The sequence below is a fragment of the Stegodyphus dumicola genome, chromosome 7, assembly GCF_044657685.1.
Source record: "Stegodyphus dumicola isolate Sdum_Otavi_A_Nest chromosome 7, ASM4465768v1".
NCBI lineage: Eukaryota > Metazoa > Arthropoda > Arachnida > Araneae > Eresidae > Stegodyphus > Stegodyphus dumicola.
The window spans coordinates 89446436-89463271 of NC_140774.1; the positions used below are offsets into that span (position 1 = coordinate 89446436).

Genomic DNA, 16836 nt, shown 5'->3' on the forward strand with positions numbered 1-16836 from the left:
GAAAATATTTTTTGGCGCAAGTAAATTAATTCATGGATTAGTTATTTTGAGGAGGGGGGAAATCTACGAAAATCCGTTTTTAAAATGATTGCGAAAAATCCAAGAAAAAACGTTCTTTGATAAAACGTTTCTTCTTGGATTTTTCACAATAATTTAAAAACAGATTTTCGTAGTTTTCTTTTTTGTCAAAGAACGTTTCTTCTTAACACGTGTTTCTCAATTTCCTGTACACATCGCGAAAAGGGAAATTCTGGCCATTCCGTCGTCAAACCCCTTGGCAAATTTTCCCTCCGCTTTTTAAAAAGACGTTCTTTGGTGAGAATAATCTCCATGTATGGTACAGTGGGATTTGGCGACATGATGATGAGCAAGCAGTAAACGGGTCATTTTGTTCTTGATGACAATTTTCAAAATCATGCGAAGGCCGTATCATATACTAGGATTTTACCGCAAAATCTTTTTTTTCTTTTTAATAAATACCTTGTCATTTTGCAGTAAAATAAAAAAATAGTAATCAATCATCTAGGATAACCAAGTAATATAACTATATTCGCTAAAATATCGTTGATTATTCTAATTAAATTTTTAAGTAACTATCTTTATTTTTATGTTATTCATATCATTTAATGTTGCTTCTTCCCTCTAAATTTATTTATCATTAGTAAATAATATTTCCAAATTTCAGGAAATTTTCTCTGGCATAATCCTGAAATTAATTCTAGCAGTATGATGACATCACGAAATTTAATGCACATATTTTTTCCTTATGTATACTGCGAAATAAATATAAAATACCTCAATTTAGTAAAAAATATCATTAAATAGATTTCTTTCTTTCATTTAGCTGCAGAATGTCTGCAAAAAAAGCCTTATTTTATTCCAGATTGGGCAGATTCTAATCTCAATCTTCAGTGGAGAAAACTGCTCCTATTATAATTATATTTGTGTTTTCAAGTGTTAAGGTGCCTTTTAAGAATACACCTCACACAAATTAAATTTACCTAAAATCTAACCTAACTTTTAGCATTGTGTTGTGATTTATAAGAACCAGATTAGCCTCGTGTTGAACTGGGGATGATCATGAGTAATAATTAAATAAAACTTACAGTTGGTTATCCAATGTATATATCTTAAATTTTATTAAGTTTTTTAAGCGGAAAAGTAAACAAAATTATCAAACAAAGTGTATCAAGAATAATTAAGAATAAATGTCCTCTGGGATTTATTGAATAATTAAGTGAATTTGCTACACAGTACAAGTAATACCATAATTAATTTACCTCTTAGCACAGCCAACGTATATCACGTGGATAGACTGGAATTTTCTCGAAACATACCTGGAAAGGTCAGGGAATTTCATTCTCCTGCTTGAGTGGCAACCCTGTATTAGGAAGGTCAAAAGTCTTTAATCCGGACTCGTCGGGACTTCGGCGATTCCGAATTATCGGTTTTTCTGGATTATAGGTCATCAGTTTAAATCTGGTAAGATGGCATGCAGAAATTATAAAATGAAAAATATGAAACCGTAATTTATGAAATAAAGAGCAATTATTATCCATAAGGTATCAAAATTTACAAAAAAAAAAAAAAAAAAGCTTAATATTTATTTGTTTACTTTAGTAAACATTTCTTTCAATGCACGCATGCGTAAAGCATGCATTACGCATAGTCGAAATTAGAAAATTGCAACCAGAAAACTATTTGATGTGTATTTGTGATATTTATAATGATGAGGAATTTGATTTAAATCATATCAAAGACGGAGTACATCGAGATGAAATACTACATTTAGTAAGGAATTATAAGCCGAATAAAATAAAAACATCTGCCCTGAAGATAAGGATAGTGCTGACAGATCAACTTCCAGTTCATTGCGCGCTGCGACGTCCCCTCCCCGCAGAGCAGCGTGAAATTGATAAACAGATTTCGGAATGGTTAGAGAAACAAAGGATATGCCTTTATCCATTTTTTGCAGCAATTCCACTTTTTGTTTGATGGACATCGAAACATGCTTTTGTTTTGTAGATCCTTTAGCAGCTCCAGAATCGGAAATTCTTTTTGACATAATCGAAAGTTCAAGCTTACTTTTATAAAATTGCTCTAACAGTCTGCAAAAAATAATAAGCCGGATCCATTTCGAAGATTAAGGAACAATGCAATCTGCAACATTAACTGAATTAGATAATTTTAGCTTAGCTTATACTGTCTGTTATACATTAACACCGTGAATATGTGTGTGTATACCGTCTGTTATACACACGCATATTCGCAGCCGTAAAGGTCTTACGCACACGCGTAAATGCCTATGCGTCAATACGACGCATGCGCAGAAAGTTTGTAGCTTTGAGGTCCGGATTATCGGTGTTCAAATTAACGACTTTTGACTGTACTATGTTACAAACATGTTCAACCTTAATTGATAGTGGAAAACAGCAGGAAATTGTTAGAATTTTCCTGGACAATGGTTCCCACCACTAATTTGTTTTATCAGCTATTTCCAAAGGGTTTAACTTTCCAGTTGTTAGAAAGGAAAGCCTTTCCCATTTGCACATTTGGTGCTAAGGAAACAGAAACAAAATCAGTTAATGTAGTTAAACTTAAAGAATAGAGATGATGCAAATTTATGCATAGAAATTGAAGCACTGGAGACAGAACATATTTCAGGCACACATTTACTGACTCACGATAAAAATATTGAGAAACAATTTAGACGTTTAAAAAATGTACAACTAGCGGACTGTTATCAATTTAACAATAAAGAAATATCAATACTAATAGGTGCAGATTACTATTATGATATTGTCACTGGTCGAATTACATGCCTAAGCAAAACCCTCGTTGCAGTTGAAACAACATTTCTGTGGTGTTTGCAAGGCCGAAACACGAACTTAAATTGAAACATTTGCAATGAGCGTTATTTACCATAACGAATCCAATATTTCCGATCAACTCAAGGAATTTTGGGATTTACAGAGTTTGGGTATCGAGGCTGAAGTAGCTGACATAGAACCCACTGTGAAAGATATAATGAGTGAATTTGAATCTGGAATTACATATCAAAATAAGCCATACAAAGTGAAATTGCCCTGGAAACCAAATATGAAGACATTATTAGAAAATAACAAGCAGATAGCAATGAAAAGATTTTTGAGATTAAAATCATCTTTTAAAAATGACACTTCCTTATTTTGTGAATATAACACTGTTCTAAAGAACTATCTTTCGGAGAATATTATTGAACCTGTCCCAGTTGATGAAGTAAATTTACACCAAAATATATTTTATCTACCTCATTGAGCTGTAATATGTACGGATAAGACTACAAGCAAATTACGCATTGTGTTTGATGCTTCGGCGCATGCAAAAAGTCAATTATCTTTGAATGATTGCTTATACACAGGACATAATTTTATGCCTAACCTATTTCTTCTTTTGATCAGATTTAGAACGAATCCGATAGCATTTGTTGCAGATATTAAGATGGCCTTTCTCCAGATTGAAATAGATGAAAGTGAACGAAACTACACCAGATTCTTCTGGGAAGAAGATCCAGGAACTGATGATGAAAACAGGAAATTGGAAATTTTTCGGATGACAAGGGTGTTAATTGGGGTGAGATCTAGCCTGTTCCTCCTTGCAGCCACAATCAAACATCACTTGAAAAGGTACATAGATATATTTGCTCTAACTTTTAAACATCTCAATGAATCATTGTATATCGACGATTTAATTTGTGGGCAAGTCACTGTTCAACAGGCTCTAAAGACTTGTGAAGAAAGTGTAGACATTCTAAGAGAGGCACGCATGGACTTTCGAAAGTGGAGAACTAATTCTCATGAGCTAAGTAAAGAATTAAAGAATTTAAACTTCAATGTAGATCAGGGTGAAGAGTCTTGAGATACAAAACTGATAGCTTCAAAAGTATTGGGATTGGTTCGGATGAACAAACTGACACATTTTATTTCGATACCAGAAATCTGGAAACATTTCTTTTAAAAAGAACTATAACAAAAAGACATTTACTACAAGCGGTAGGTCGACTTTTCGATCCATTACGTTTTATTCGACCATATACTATTAGAGCTAAGTACTTGATGCAAGAAATTTAGTGTTTAGGATTAGACTGGGATGAAAAATTGCCCAAACAGTTAGAAATTTCTGGGAATAAATGGTGCGATGAGATCCAAGATGTAAAGAAAATAGTTATTCTCCGACATTATTTTCAAAATTCTTTGCCCAGTCATGAAATCACAATTCAATTACACTGTTTTTCAGATACATCTAAGAAAGCTTATGGTACTGTTGCGTACTTACGCATAGAATTAAAGGGTAGAAATATCATTTCTAGGTTTGTAGCATCAAAGGGCAAGGTAGCTGAATTAAAAACCCTTTCAATTCCCAGATTGGAACTCATGGGTGCACTTTTGTCTTCAAGATTGAGCAATAAAATCGTAACTGCGCTAAGTTTTCCAGTTACTCAATAGCTTATTACTAGATCAAAGGTGATACAAATAGACATAAGGTGTTCGTGAAGAATAGAATAAAAGAAATACAAAAATAACAGCAATCCAGAAGAATGGCATCATTGTATAGGAAAGAATAATCCCACTGATTTGATTTCTAGGGGTTTATCCTTAAGCAAGCTCAAGAATAATCACCTCTGGTGGCACGGACCCTGTTGGTTGACAATGAATAATACAGCATGGCCATCCTCCTTAGAACCAATGGAAGAAACTGAAATAGATGTCGATAAGTTAGAGTTTAAGAAGTCAGTTATTGTAAATGCAACTGTTGAAAACAGCCAAACTGAAGACGATTTGATTACAAGATACTCTTCATTCAGTAAATTAATTAGGATAACTGCTTTATGTTTGAGATTTATAAATAACTGTAAAGTGAACCCAGAATTAAAAACAGACTTCATATGTGCTTCTGAATTAAGACATGCTACTGAAGTTTTAGTAAAACTCGTACAGTCAATTGAATTTCAAAAGGAAATAAAGTGCTTGAAAAATGGACAGTCTATTCCAAAAAAATAGTAAAATATCATCTCTGAACGTATTTCTTGAAAAAAATGAGGTACTGAGTGTAGGAGGAAGACTGGAGTATTCTAAGTTTTCTGAATTTCAGAAACATCATATACTCTTGCCAAAAGCTCATCCTTTCACAAATTTAGTTATTGAATGTTATCATAGAAAATCCTTGCATTCTGACAGACTACATTAGCCTTAATAAGACAGTTATATTGGATACCGCCTGGTCAAGATCGAGTTAGAAGAGTAATAAATAAGTGCATAACGCTAGAGGGCACTGAGAGCGCCAATGAGTGTGTTCAGTTGATGGAAGGTATTACACAGTGATGATGTGAGATTTTGAGATTGTGATATTATTATACTCCATTAAATCAATTTATATTTTATTGATTGGTGATTATTGATTTATTCATATTTGATGTGATATGTTTTGCTGAACCACCATATACAGTCAAAAGTCTTTAATCCGGACGTCCATAATCCGGAATGATCTATAATCCAAACCTCAAAGCTTCAATCTTTCTGCGCATGCGTAAACGCATAATACATTTGCGCATAATACTTTTACGCATGCACATATAATGTATAACGGATTATATAAGCTAAGCTAAAATTATCTAATTATCTATTTCAGTTAATGTTGCAGATTACATTGTTCCTTAATCTTCTAATTGGATCCGGCTTATTATTTTTTGCAGACTGTTAGAGCAATTTTATAAAAGTAAGCTTGAACTTTCGATTATGTCAAAAAGAATTTCCGATTCTGGAGCTGCTAAAGGATCTACAAAACAAAAGCATGTTTCGATGTCCATCAAACAAAAAGTGGAATTGCTGCAAAAAATGGATAAAGGCATATCCTTTGTTTCTCTAACCATTCCGAAATCTGTTTATCAATTTCACGCTGCTCTGCGGGGAGGGGACGTCGCGGCGCGCAATGAACTGGAAGTTGATCTGTCAGCACTATCCTTATCTTCAGGGCAGATGTTTTTATTTTATTCGGCTTATAATTCCTTACTAAATGTAGTATTTCATCTCGATGTACTCCGTCTTTGATATGATTTAAATCAAATTCCTCATCATTATAAATATCACAAATACACATCAAATAGTTTTCTGGTTGCAATTTTCTAATTTCGACTATGCGTAATGCATGCTTTACGCATGCGTGCGTTGAAAGAAATGTTTACTAAAGTAAACAAATAAATATTAAGCTTTTTTTTTTTTGTAAATTTTGATACCCTATGGATAATAATTGCTCTTTATTTCATAAATTATGGTTTCATATTTTTCATTTTATAATTTCTGCATGCCATCTTACCAGATTTAAGCTGATGATCTATAATCCAGAAAAACCGATAATCCGGAATTGCCTGACGAGTCCGGATTAAAGACTTTTGACTGTATTCGAAACTTGGATTACCACTGAATTTTCAAACCACTGATGTGCAGTTGCTTTTACTTTTTTTTTAAAGAAATATAACTGTCTCAAGTGTGACTGAAAAAATGGATTATTAATCATTCGTATAAGAGTACTATACGCAGGGCTAGTTGTGTTTTTCAAAATCATTTTTCATTATTTTATTACATATTAAAATGTATTATTTTCCAATCATTTAATGTTTCTTCAGTATTTTATTAAACTTAAAAAACCTTAAAACAGTCGATAACACATCACCAAATTTGTCACTTCTGTTTCTGGCATTTATAGCCATTGTCACACACAAAAACTTAACTCGCAATTACTGCAGTAACGACTGGTTAGATCTAGTGATCAGTCGCCAATATGTCAAATTCATTTAAGCAAAGCCATCAGTTCTGAGTGCAGTATTGGTGGGATTGGAAAGCAAGGTTAACTAAAGCTAGGTTTATACATATGGGATGTGCTGTGCATTTTGACTATGCATGGGATTATTAAAATTTGTTTCGCAATTGCAATATTATAGCTAATTCTTCAATACTATTATATTAAACTACTCAAGAACCACAAGTATGATTCTATTCAGCCGCATGCAGCTCGTGAGCCACAAGGTTGTGACCCCTAGCTTACGTGAACAAGGTCTTGCTTAAAATGTAGAAATGAATAAAACTAATAGACACAAGAATAAAATTAACATATTTTCTTTTTTTTCCTCCAGTTTATTAAATATCTTATAAAGCATACTAACCTCTGGTGAATCAAAAGGATATTTGGATGTGAATTTGAAGAGCAATTGGAACTTCTCTCCTTCATATAATGTGCCAACTGCACCTTCCATATCTACAATCCATCTGTGAGAATAAAAAGAGAATTTTAAGTATTTTCAATTTTTTTATTCAAATTTTCAAAAATAAAAATTTTAAACATTTCTATCCCTCTCTCTATATACGCAAAATATTACTTAAAAGATTTTTAAAAAAAATTATCTTAAAATATATTTTTTAAAACAACACCTTTCTTCAAAGTTGTTGTTTCATTTATCGCTAAGTGTTGGTTTATTTATGGTAACCTGAGTAGTTGAATGTTATGGAAACCCTATTATGACATAATTTGTTGTATCATTGCGGTCAATTTGAATAATGGGAAAAGATATGGAAAGTGTACGTTGGATTTTCAATAAGTATGTTGTTATTTTGCGGTTTACATGGTAAAATGGTTGAATGTGGTAAGATTAATTTGAAGTTCTATATAATTTAGAACGAAAGGGAAAAAAAGCATTAATTGATTGGTGCGTAAATGAAGGTTTACTTAGTAGCCATTATTAAGTGCTCTGTTTGTAGGAAGGAAACATGTATGGTAGAACTATGTCGGCACTATGGAGGATAATTTTGACTCATTTTTGTGAATTTATGTGGCAATGCCAGTATACAGATTCTAGTTCAGATAATTTCAGGAAGTTTTTGGATGCTGTTAAAGAATTTCGCTTGACTGAAGATGTTTTAATTCGTAAATAAGGTAAGTAAATATTTCCTTCGTGTAGCGCAAAGATAAATTTCCTTTTTTATGCTATTTCATTGTTTGATTTAAAGTGTAGTTTATTGAGATTACTTTTTTTTTTTTTTTTTTTTTTGACTGCTCCTTTGACTTTTTAAGTAAATATAGTTCGATGTGTACATGGACAAAGTCAAGGAAGTGCACAATGCCAAGTTTGTGCAATTCTCTGATATTTTTTGAAGTGAAAATAGGTCATTCTGTGCATGGACACCGAGTGTGTGCAATTCTTTGCCTTGTTATTTTGGCTTTGCGTAGCGGCAATTTTTGGCACAAAAAGCCAAAATAACAAGTCAAAGAATTGCACAAACTAGGTGTCAAAAATGGCCAAGGGGTACCCGTAAATATACTTTTACCAAAGAAAATATTCACTACATTGACATATAAAATTTAGATCACTTTGTTTTTCCAATAAAACACCATCAATATGCAAGGCATATATATGAGTATAATACAAGCTCATCTCATGTACACAACATTTCTTGTAAAACACTCTCAAAAATGTAATATCATCTTATATAAAAAGTTTTTTCTTTTAGGCTAAAATGTACAATAATTTTGACAAACAATATCAGAAAACAATGGCTTTATTTCAAATTTTCAGTGACAAACTAAAATTATCAGTGACAAACAATCTTGTCGAAACAAATTATTGATTTATCATATTTTTAGAACAAATAAGAAATAATTTAATGCAGATTAACAAAGAGCATAAATTATGAAAAATAAACACACACAAAAATATTTTAAATTATAAAAAAGTTTTATCATGTTATATTTTTAAAGATGATAGAATATCATAATTAAATACTTATAAAATTTAACTTAAACTTGGTACTGAATTCAAAAAACAAATTGAGATGAAATCTAAAAGGTAAAGTGACATCTACCTTTTTCAAGTTAAATTATTATTATTTTAAATTTAAATAAATCAGAACTCAAATATGTGTGCATATGAAAATTAAGGTTATTAATTATTAAAATTATGCAGTATGCAGCAAATTAATTAAAGAATCAAAAGATAATATTTAAATCAATAAAGGATGTTTACTACTTTTATTGATTTAATTACAGTAAAATATTGCAAATTACTGATTTAATAATATTTTAATTATATAAAACAAATTATTGATTTAATTACAGTCAGTTTTCATGTTCTATATACATGTAATAACATGACAATATTTAAATATTCCATATGTAAAATGAGAGCAGGATTTTAAACATACTGGGTTAAACTTGCTCCTATATTTTCTGGATTTACACTAACTCCAGGTGGTGGTTCTTTCTGAATAGCTAACAATTCCTTCTGAAGCCTTTTCTATAAGAAGAAAATAAAAATATTTATTTTAAATCTAATAAGTTAATCTGTATTTTATATATAAATATACAAAAAGTTACACTGTCTATAAAAAGTGCACATGTGGAATATTCTGTTTTTCAAATTCTTATTCCAAATACACTTAGCTGAGCACTGCGAATGACTGGTGTGTTTCATAAGAATAACTTTTATCGTACAGCAAAGCTACTGTAAGCCTCATTTCATTAATAATATTCAAATTTGAATTTAAAGCACTAACTTTATTTTTAATATGATTTTTTTTATTTAAAAAACAATAAAATAGAATAATTAATGCAAATTTATTATTGAAAAGGAATACTTATGTCCTTTTCCAGCGAATGTGAAATTTTGCAGATAGTACTCTTAATTTACACCAATCATTGCAGTAGATATTTGAAGGAACAAATTGTTTTTTTATTTACTTAGATAATTACAGGTCTCTTTATATTTAGCTAGATAATCAAATTAAGCATATAAGACATAAAACACTTAAACAGAAGTTCAAGTTCTGATATTATCTGATAAATAAATTCATTTTAACTTCTACAAGTCATTCTGACAATCAGACCGATTTCCCCCCATACACTGCTTTGAAGCACTGGCGGTTCCCTCATGGTGACCAACACTGGGTCATTTTTGACATGATCGGCTGTAAATATTTTGTAATTGCGTCATAAATATACATATAAATGCATATATTTTCTTTTTCTACAATATTTCAGAGTCCTAAGTATATAAAAATAATACATGTTTAAACAACATTTCAATTTTAAAAGGAATTAAATACTATACTTTTCACAGAATAGTTTGCTCAGAACGGTTTAATTTGAATGAAATATTTTTACAAGTTTTCGTTAATTACATGAGAAAAAAATTTTAAGGTAATTTGATTTTATTCAGTTAAGGATTACAAAACGTTTACTGTATTATCATTAAAATTATATATTATTTCTTTTCTATATATAAAGCTTCTTCCTAAAATACTTTCTCAAATATGACATGATTTTTTAGCTTCAGGCATCATTTAAATTGAAAATTTTCTAAGTCAATTTATATTTAATGCTCTATTCGGTCCATTTTGAATTAGAGCACCTTTCATTTTAATAGCAAAATACATTAAATAGTACTTAACTTTCTCTGAATGTTTCTGAAAGGGAATAAAAAAAAAAAAGAATTTTTTAAAATATTATTTAAAACTTGTAACTGAGTTATTATAAAATGTAAAGGGAATAACTCTTTTAATTATACAGTCAAAAGTCGTTAATTTGGACACCCATAATCCGGACCTCAAAACTACAAACTTTCTGCACATGCGTCTCTTTGACGCATGCGCACAGGCGTTTACGTGTGCACGTAAGACCTTTACGGCTGCAAATATGCGTGTGCGCGTGAGCATAAAACGTTTACGTATGCGCATTTAATGTATAACGGACGGTATAAACTAAGCTAAAATTATCTAATTCAGTTAATGTTGCAGATTGCATTGTTCCTTAATCTTCGAATTGGATCCCGCTTATTATTTTTTGCAGACTGTAAGAGCAATTTTATAAAAGTAAACTTGAACTTTCGATTATGTCAAATAGAATTTCTGATGCTGGAACTTCCAAAGGATCTACAAAACGAAAGTATGTTTCGATGTCCAACAAACAAAAAGTGGAATTGCTGCAAAAAATGGATAAAGACATGAAGAATGTGACAGAGAGGTTAGTGAAAACGAAAAAATTTCGATTGACAAGTTAGTCGGTATTCTCGGCACAGCAATTAACGGGACTTGAACAGCGGAACTTTGTAACTGAACAAGAAATTATGTCTGTTTATAGAATTAAAGAGAAAGTATTATCACATAAAACGAAGCAACTTAAACAACTTACATTGAAATAAATGTTTAATAAACTAAACAAATAAATATTAAGCTTTTTTTAAAAAAAAAAAATTTTGATACCCTTTAGATCATAATTGTTCTTTATTTCATAAATTACGGTTTCATATTTTTAATTTTAGAATTTCTGCTTGCCATCTTACGAGATTTAAACTGATGATCTATAATCCGGAAAAATCGATAATCCGGAATCGCCGAAGTCCCGACGAGTCCGGATTAACGACTTTTGACTGTATTCACTTACCATGATTTTCGATTTCGCTTCGTACACACAGAGCCATGTAAAAATTAAAATATCAATCATACTCAAATGACTTTTTTCAAACCAGGTACTTTTTCTGATCGAACGCTTCACATAGTGACCATCTGAACCTTTCTTCCTACAAACCCATTCAAACCCATCTAAACGGTTTTAACACACACCACAAAAATGCTTACAAAACATCCCATGATTCAAAATTTCCCAGAATCATGCACCCGATTACGTCACAATAGGGTTTCCATAACTTTCAACTACTACTATAAATGAAACAACAACTTGGCGATAAATCAAACAAGTTTGGGCTAATCTTTGGAATATGGTAACAGGCAGTTTGGCGACATTTTGGTAATGCGATAAAGGTTACTAGCTAGAACTTTGTAACATGGATATAGTACATGGATATAGTCAAGAGTGTATGCAATGGCATTTTTGGGCAATTCTGGGATTTTTTTTAAGTGAAAATAGGTCGACATGTACATGGATGATACTGTGTATGTGCAATTCGTAAAAGCGAGGCAAGCAATGGGTGATTCTGCACTTTGTCCCAATTTCGCACCTAATCTTTGTCATGATTAAGCACTTTTGTTCCATAAAAGTTCTAACATAAGTGTAATTCGGCTAGCAGATTGTTGGAAAAAAATGTTGAGTAAAAAAAAAAAACGCCTTTACTTTGTGAAAACAAAATGGCGTCCAAACAAAAACTAGCAGGTTGCTGTAGCAGGGTTGGTCGCCAAATTTTCGCCAAAAAATCGCCAAGTTACCATAATCCAAAGATTAACTCAACTTTGCCATAATAAAAGGGGTACTTTAAAGTCTATTCTACCCAAACATTTTGATATAAAAACACATCATTTGTACTTTTCAAATGAAAAAGAATACTTTAGTCAATTTTTGTACAACTTTTGACAACATTGACATATGTTTGAAATGAGCATTATAAATTTGTCTAAATCAATTCCCACACAGGCCTGCTTTTGCTAATAAATTTCTGTGTTTTTGTATATGCATAAGTTTAGGAACATTGACCTTTGTACCTTCTGAAATCAAAAATATATTTTATATGCACACACCACAAATGCATTACATTGCCTTAGCAAAATAATACAAGGAAAATCATATGCAAATGATTTTTGAGGAGAACATGAGCACAGTACAAAGTCCAAAATATCGATTCATTGCAGCTTTGATGATTCTGGATTTTATATATATATATGTCATATTTTGGCATCAAAGTTCAGGCATGGTTATTGCAGAGTGGTAAGGCTAAATCAAATGAAGAGGCGGCTGATCTTTGGAATATGGTAACTGGTAGTTTGGCGACATTTTGGAGGCGATAAAGGTTACTACCTAGGACTTTGGTAATAATGTGAGAAGTACTCTTCCGATTACGCATTATTTTGTGTGAGGGAAATGAGAGATCATGAGATATGTCATGTGACATTAATGGACAAATTACAGTTCTTTAATCGGAAAAGGGGGGAATTTGGAAAACTGTAGTACTATATTATTTTGTATTAAGCTTCATTGTGTGTTGTGTGAAATAGTAGAAGTGTGTGTGCCACGTAATGAAGATTCTGAAGATTAGGTAAGTTAGTATTTTTAATCATTTGAGGATATTATTTTTATGCATTGTTCTAAATGTAAGGAGTAAATAAATTAATATGATATTATTGGAAAATTGTTATTAGCAATGATTTAGTTTAAAGTAATTAGGATTGTAATCTAATTTTTATTAATTTAATGTATGGGCTTATTTATATTTTAAGTAGTGTTTTTTAATTTAATTATATTTTAATTTAATTATCGTGATTTTGTGAGTTATATGTTTGTAGTATTTTGGAATACGTTTAAGTAGAATGTGTTGAGTATTTTCATGCATTTTCATGAAATTTTTCTAATTTATGAGAAAAAAGCAGTGTACATGGATATAGTGAAGAGTGTGTGCAATGCCATTTTTAAGCAATTCTGGGATGTTTTTTTAAGTAAAAATAAGTCGACGTGTACATGGTTTAGTGATATTTTAATTAAATGATAGTTATTTTGTGAATTTTATGTTTGTAGGAATTTGGTATACGTTTCAGTTGAAGTAAATGTGCATGGAAGTAATTTAAATATTTGACACTAAGTATTTGTAACCATTTGTAATGTTTGCGGTATGAATTCGTTGGTGACATTTATAATATAATAGATAATTTAGAGGTAAAAGTTTTTGGATATTTTATTTATTTTATACGAGGAAATGTTCATCCTTGGAAAGGGTATATACTTTTTCGCGATCAGGTAATTTCATATATGTGCTTTTTACCGAGTTTAAAGATTCACAGAATTTTTTTGCATTTTCGTGCAAATTTTTGTAATTTATGAGAAAATAGCAGTGTAGATGGATAAAGTTAAGAGTGTGTGCAATGCCATTTTTGTGCAATTCTGGGATTTTTTTAAGTAAAAATAAGTTGACGTGTAAATGGTTTATATGTATGTGCTATTTTGAAAAACGCGCAAGGAGTTTGCGATTGTGCACTTTTTCCCAATTTTGCAGTTAATATCTGTCTTGATTAAGCAGTTTTGTTACATAAAATTTCTAGCATTAGTTGGTCGCCAAAAATTAGCCAAGTTACCATAATCCAATGATCAACTGAAGAGGCAAGTTGATTCAGCTTTTAATGGTACATCTTTATTCCATAGCTTTAATTCAATTTTTACCGTACATCATGCTTTACTTCATATGAAATTCTCTAAATCACTATTGAATAGTAGTGTAAACCAAGTACAACTAAAGTTAAATTTTATGCGTCATTAATATTTCTAACAAAGGAAAGATAAATCAAGCAGCAGCGAGATGTATAGCACAGAAGGAGAGGCGAGCTTCTGACGCAAAATGGCACACATTCATGATTTATAGTAGCGGTTACGTAATAAGCTAGCAAATTCTAGAAGGTACTGGTCTAGGGGGAAGCTCCTGAATTGCAGAAAGTTAATTAAAGGTTGTGTGTTAGCGAAAAGCAAAGCCATCATATTTTTTTATATTTTACATACATATATCAGACTATCAGTTTAAATCTATTAAAATGACATGTAGAAATTTAAAAAAAAAATATGAAATAATGGTGCATTTATGACCTTAATCTGAATTTATATATATATAAAAAAAAAAACTTAAGACTTATTTGTTTGCTTGAATGAAAATTTTTTCGGTCCAAATTCTTTTGTTGTTACCAAACTCACTTCTCCAACAATGGCCAGCATAAGTCCATGACCTTCCTCATGGCATCCAGCCAAATGCACCTGTCGTTGGCAAGAGCCTTGAGCTCCATAGAGGCGACAATCCGACTTCAGCTAATTTCTGCCCCCAATTTTGGGCGAGTGCGCACCCTGGAGGACACAGGTCCAAAGGGTCTCCCAGCCCTCTTATCCTGGCACTAACCTCTTCACATGACTTTCAATTCGCCACACATTTAGAGTGCCTCCATTTCACACAGGCACTATATATTAACAAACATACATGCCTTCCCCAGGATTCAAATCCAGGCCTTTTCAGTATGACAGTTTCATCTTTTTGTGCTAATACTCTCTCTTTAATTCTATATAAAGATATAATTTCTTGTTCAGTTAGAATGTTTCATTGCCCAAGTCCTGTAATTGCTATGCTGAGAATTCCTATTAAATTGTCAATTAAAATTTTTTCATTCTTTCATTTCTCTGTCACTTTCTTCACTATCGGTAGCGATATTTTCCGATTTAGAATCTTATTACAAATTTTGCCATCTGACCAATAATTGGGGCATTGTCACTGTAATAAAAAACAATTGTTATATATCTTTATTTCCAACATTATTTTTTAAATAAAATGACAACAAAGTATCGGTTACCATAAATAACTTATCCAGCAATAGGTTTACCATAAGTTGTATTACTCGCCAAAATCCGTGCAACCGTCTACCAAAGTAGCACCTTTATTCATTACGACTTTTTCGTATTTCTTCAATAATTCCATTAATTAGGAAGTTTTGCTTTTTGTATGCAATATGTGACAATCTTCATATTCATGGTTATCAGCCTAAAGTTTAGCAGGTGCCTTTGAGGCAATACTGACAGTGTATCATGAGACTGGCGACTAAGAAATGTTGTTCCACTAAATTTTGTCCTGCTTCTATTGCACACTGATGAAGTTAATCTTAATTATATCAGTTTACTTATTTATCATACTTATGCCTATATATGGATAATGTTGGCTCTATGGATTTTAAACTCTGCTACCAAACACCTCTCTAAATTCCAAAAATTATGAGTCTCAGTGCCTTCCCTAAATTCTAAAGAGTTTGTCATCCCTAAATTTTGTTGCTCAGTGCTTCTTTAAATTCTAAAAATTTTGCATCTCCTAAAATCTGCTGTCCAGTATTGCTGCACCAGCTTTAGCCTCAGTCTTAAAAAACAATTTACTTTCTTAAATAAAGTAGTCAAATATTTACCGACGAAAATATTATCATTAAGTCCAAAGCTACTCTTAAATTGAGACTGTATTGAGCAGACTGAACTTTTTTTATTTATTTACGTGCTAAAATACTGCGTACTTCTACAGTGAGAATATTTTTATACTGAATAAATGTATTACACGTAATACTAAATAAATATCAAACAGTCAAATTCCTATTATGCATTCAAATATGTAAATATTTACGGTCAGTCACATGTTTTTCTAATCAAACACTAATTTTTTATACACTTTAATTATTTAGCATTTTAGAAAAATATTACGATGTATTAAATTATGGTTATTATTTTCACAGCTGCAAATTTATAATTTGATATTTTATACAAGAAATAATATTTTCCTTACATGCATTGACGCCATCTTCTTTCTTGAATGACTGACTGTCTTAAACTATAACTAATCTGATATCTCTGAACCACTTAGATTTGTCAAGTGCATTCGAGCTACTTGAAAATTTTAACATCTCAGTTATTTAAAAAGGAATACACCAATAACCAAACTACGACATTAATTACGAAAACAAGATTTAGTTTTCTGACAGAACTGTTGCCAAACCTTAAAGCAAATAAAAGTATAAATACTGAACCGGAACGAACTTTCAACGCGAATTAATTCACCTGTAGGTGGAGATTTCAAAGCGAAATCCGCAGGATAATGAACGGCAGTCTGGTCTGACTTTAGACAGACGAAAATAGAGTTTTAGAGCATTTTTGACATTTTTAGAGGTTTCTAATAGTTTTTAGACATTTCAAAGACTACGCGAATACTGTAGAAAATAAATAGTTCTATATTTTTTGCTCATAATTAATCAAACTGTATCTTCTCTTATCATATTAATTCTTCAGCGCTTCAATAAACTGTTG

The 16836-nt window shown here is 31.3% G+C and overlaps 1 protein-coding gene across 1 annotated transcript in view; it reads right to left on the reverse strand.

Annotated features, from left to right (window-relative positions):
* Window positions 1-16531, reverse strand: part of LOC146996258 (ubiquitin-conjugating enzyme E2 W) — a 49878-nt gene extending 33347 nt beyond the window's left edge. Inside the window, exons 1-3 of the mRNA XM_085820569.1 lie at window positions 16319-16531; window positions 9231-9322; window positions 7199-7301 (exon numbers count right to left, since the gene is read on the reverse strand). Of these exons, the coding sequence (XP_085676695.1) occupies window positions 7199-7301; window positions 9231-9322; window positions 16319-16333 (210 nt within the window). The 5' untranslated portion in view covers window positions 16334-16531. The remainder of the gene's footprint in view (window positions 1-7198; window positions 7302-9230; window positions 9323-16318) is intronic.
* Between the last annotated feature and the right edge of the window lie 305 nt (window positions 16532-16836).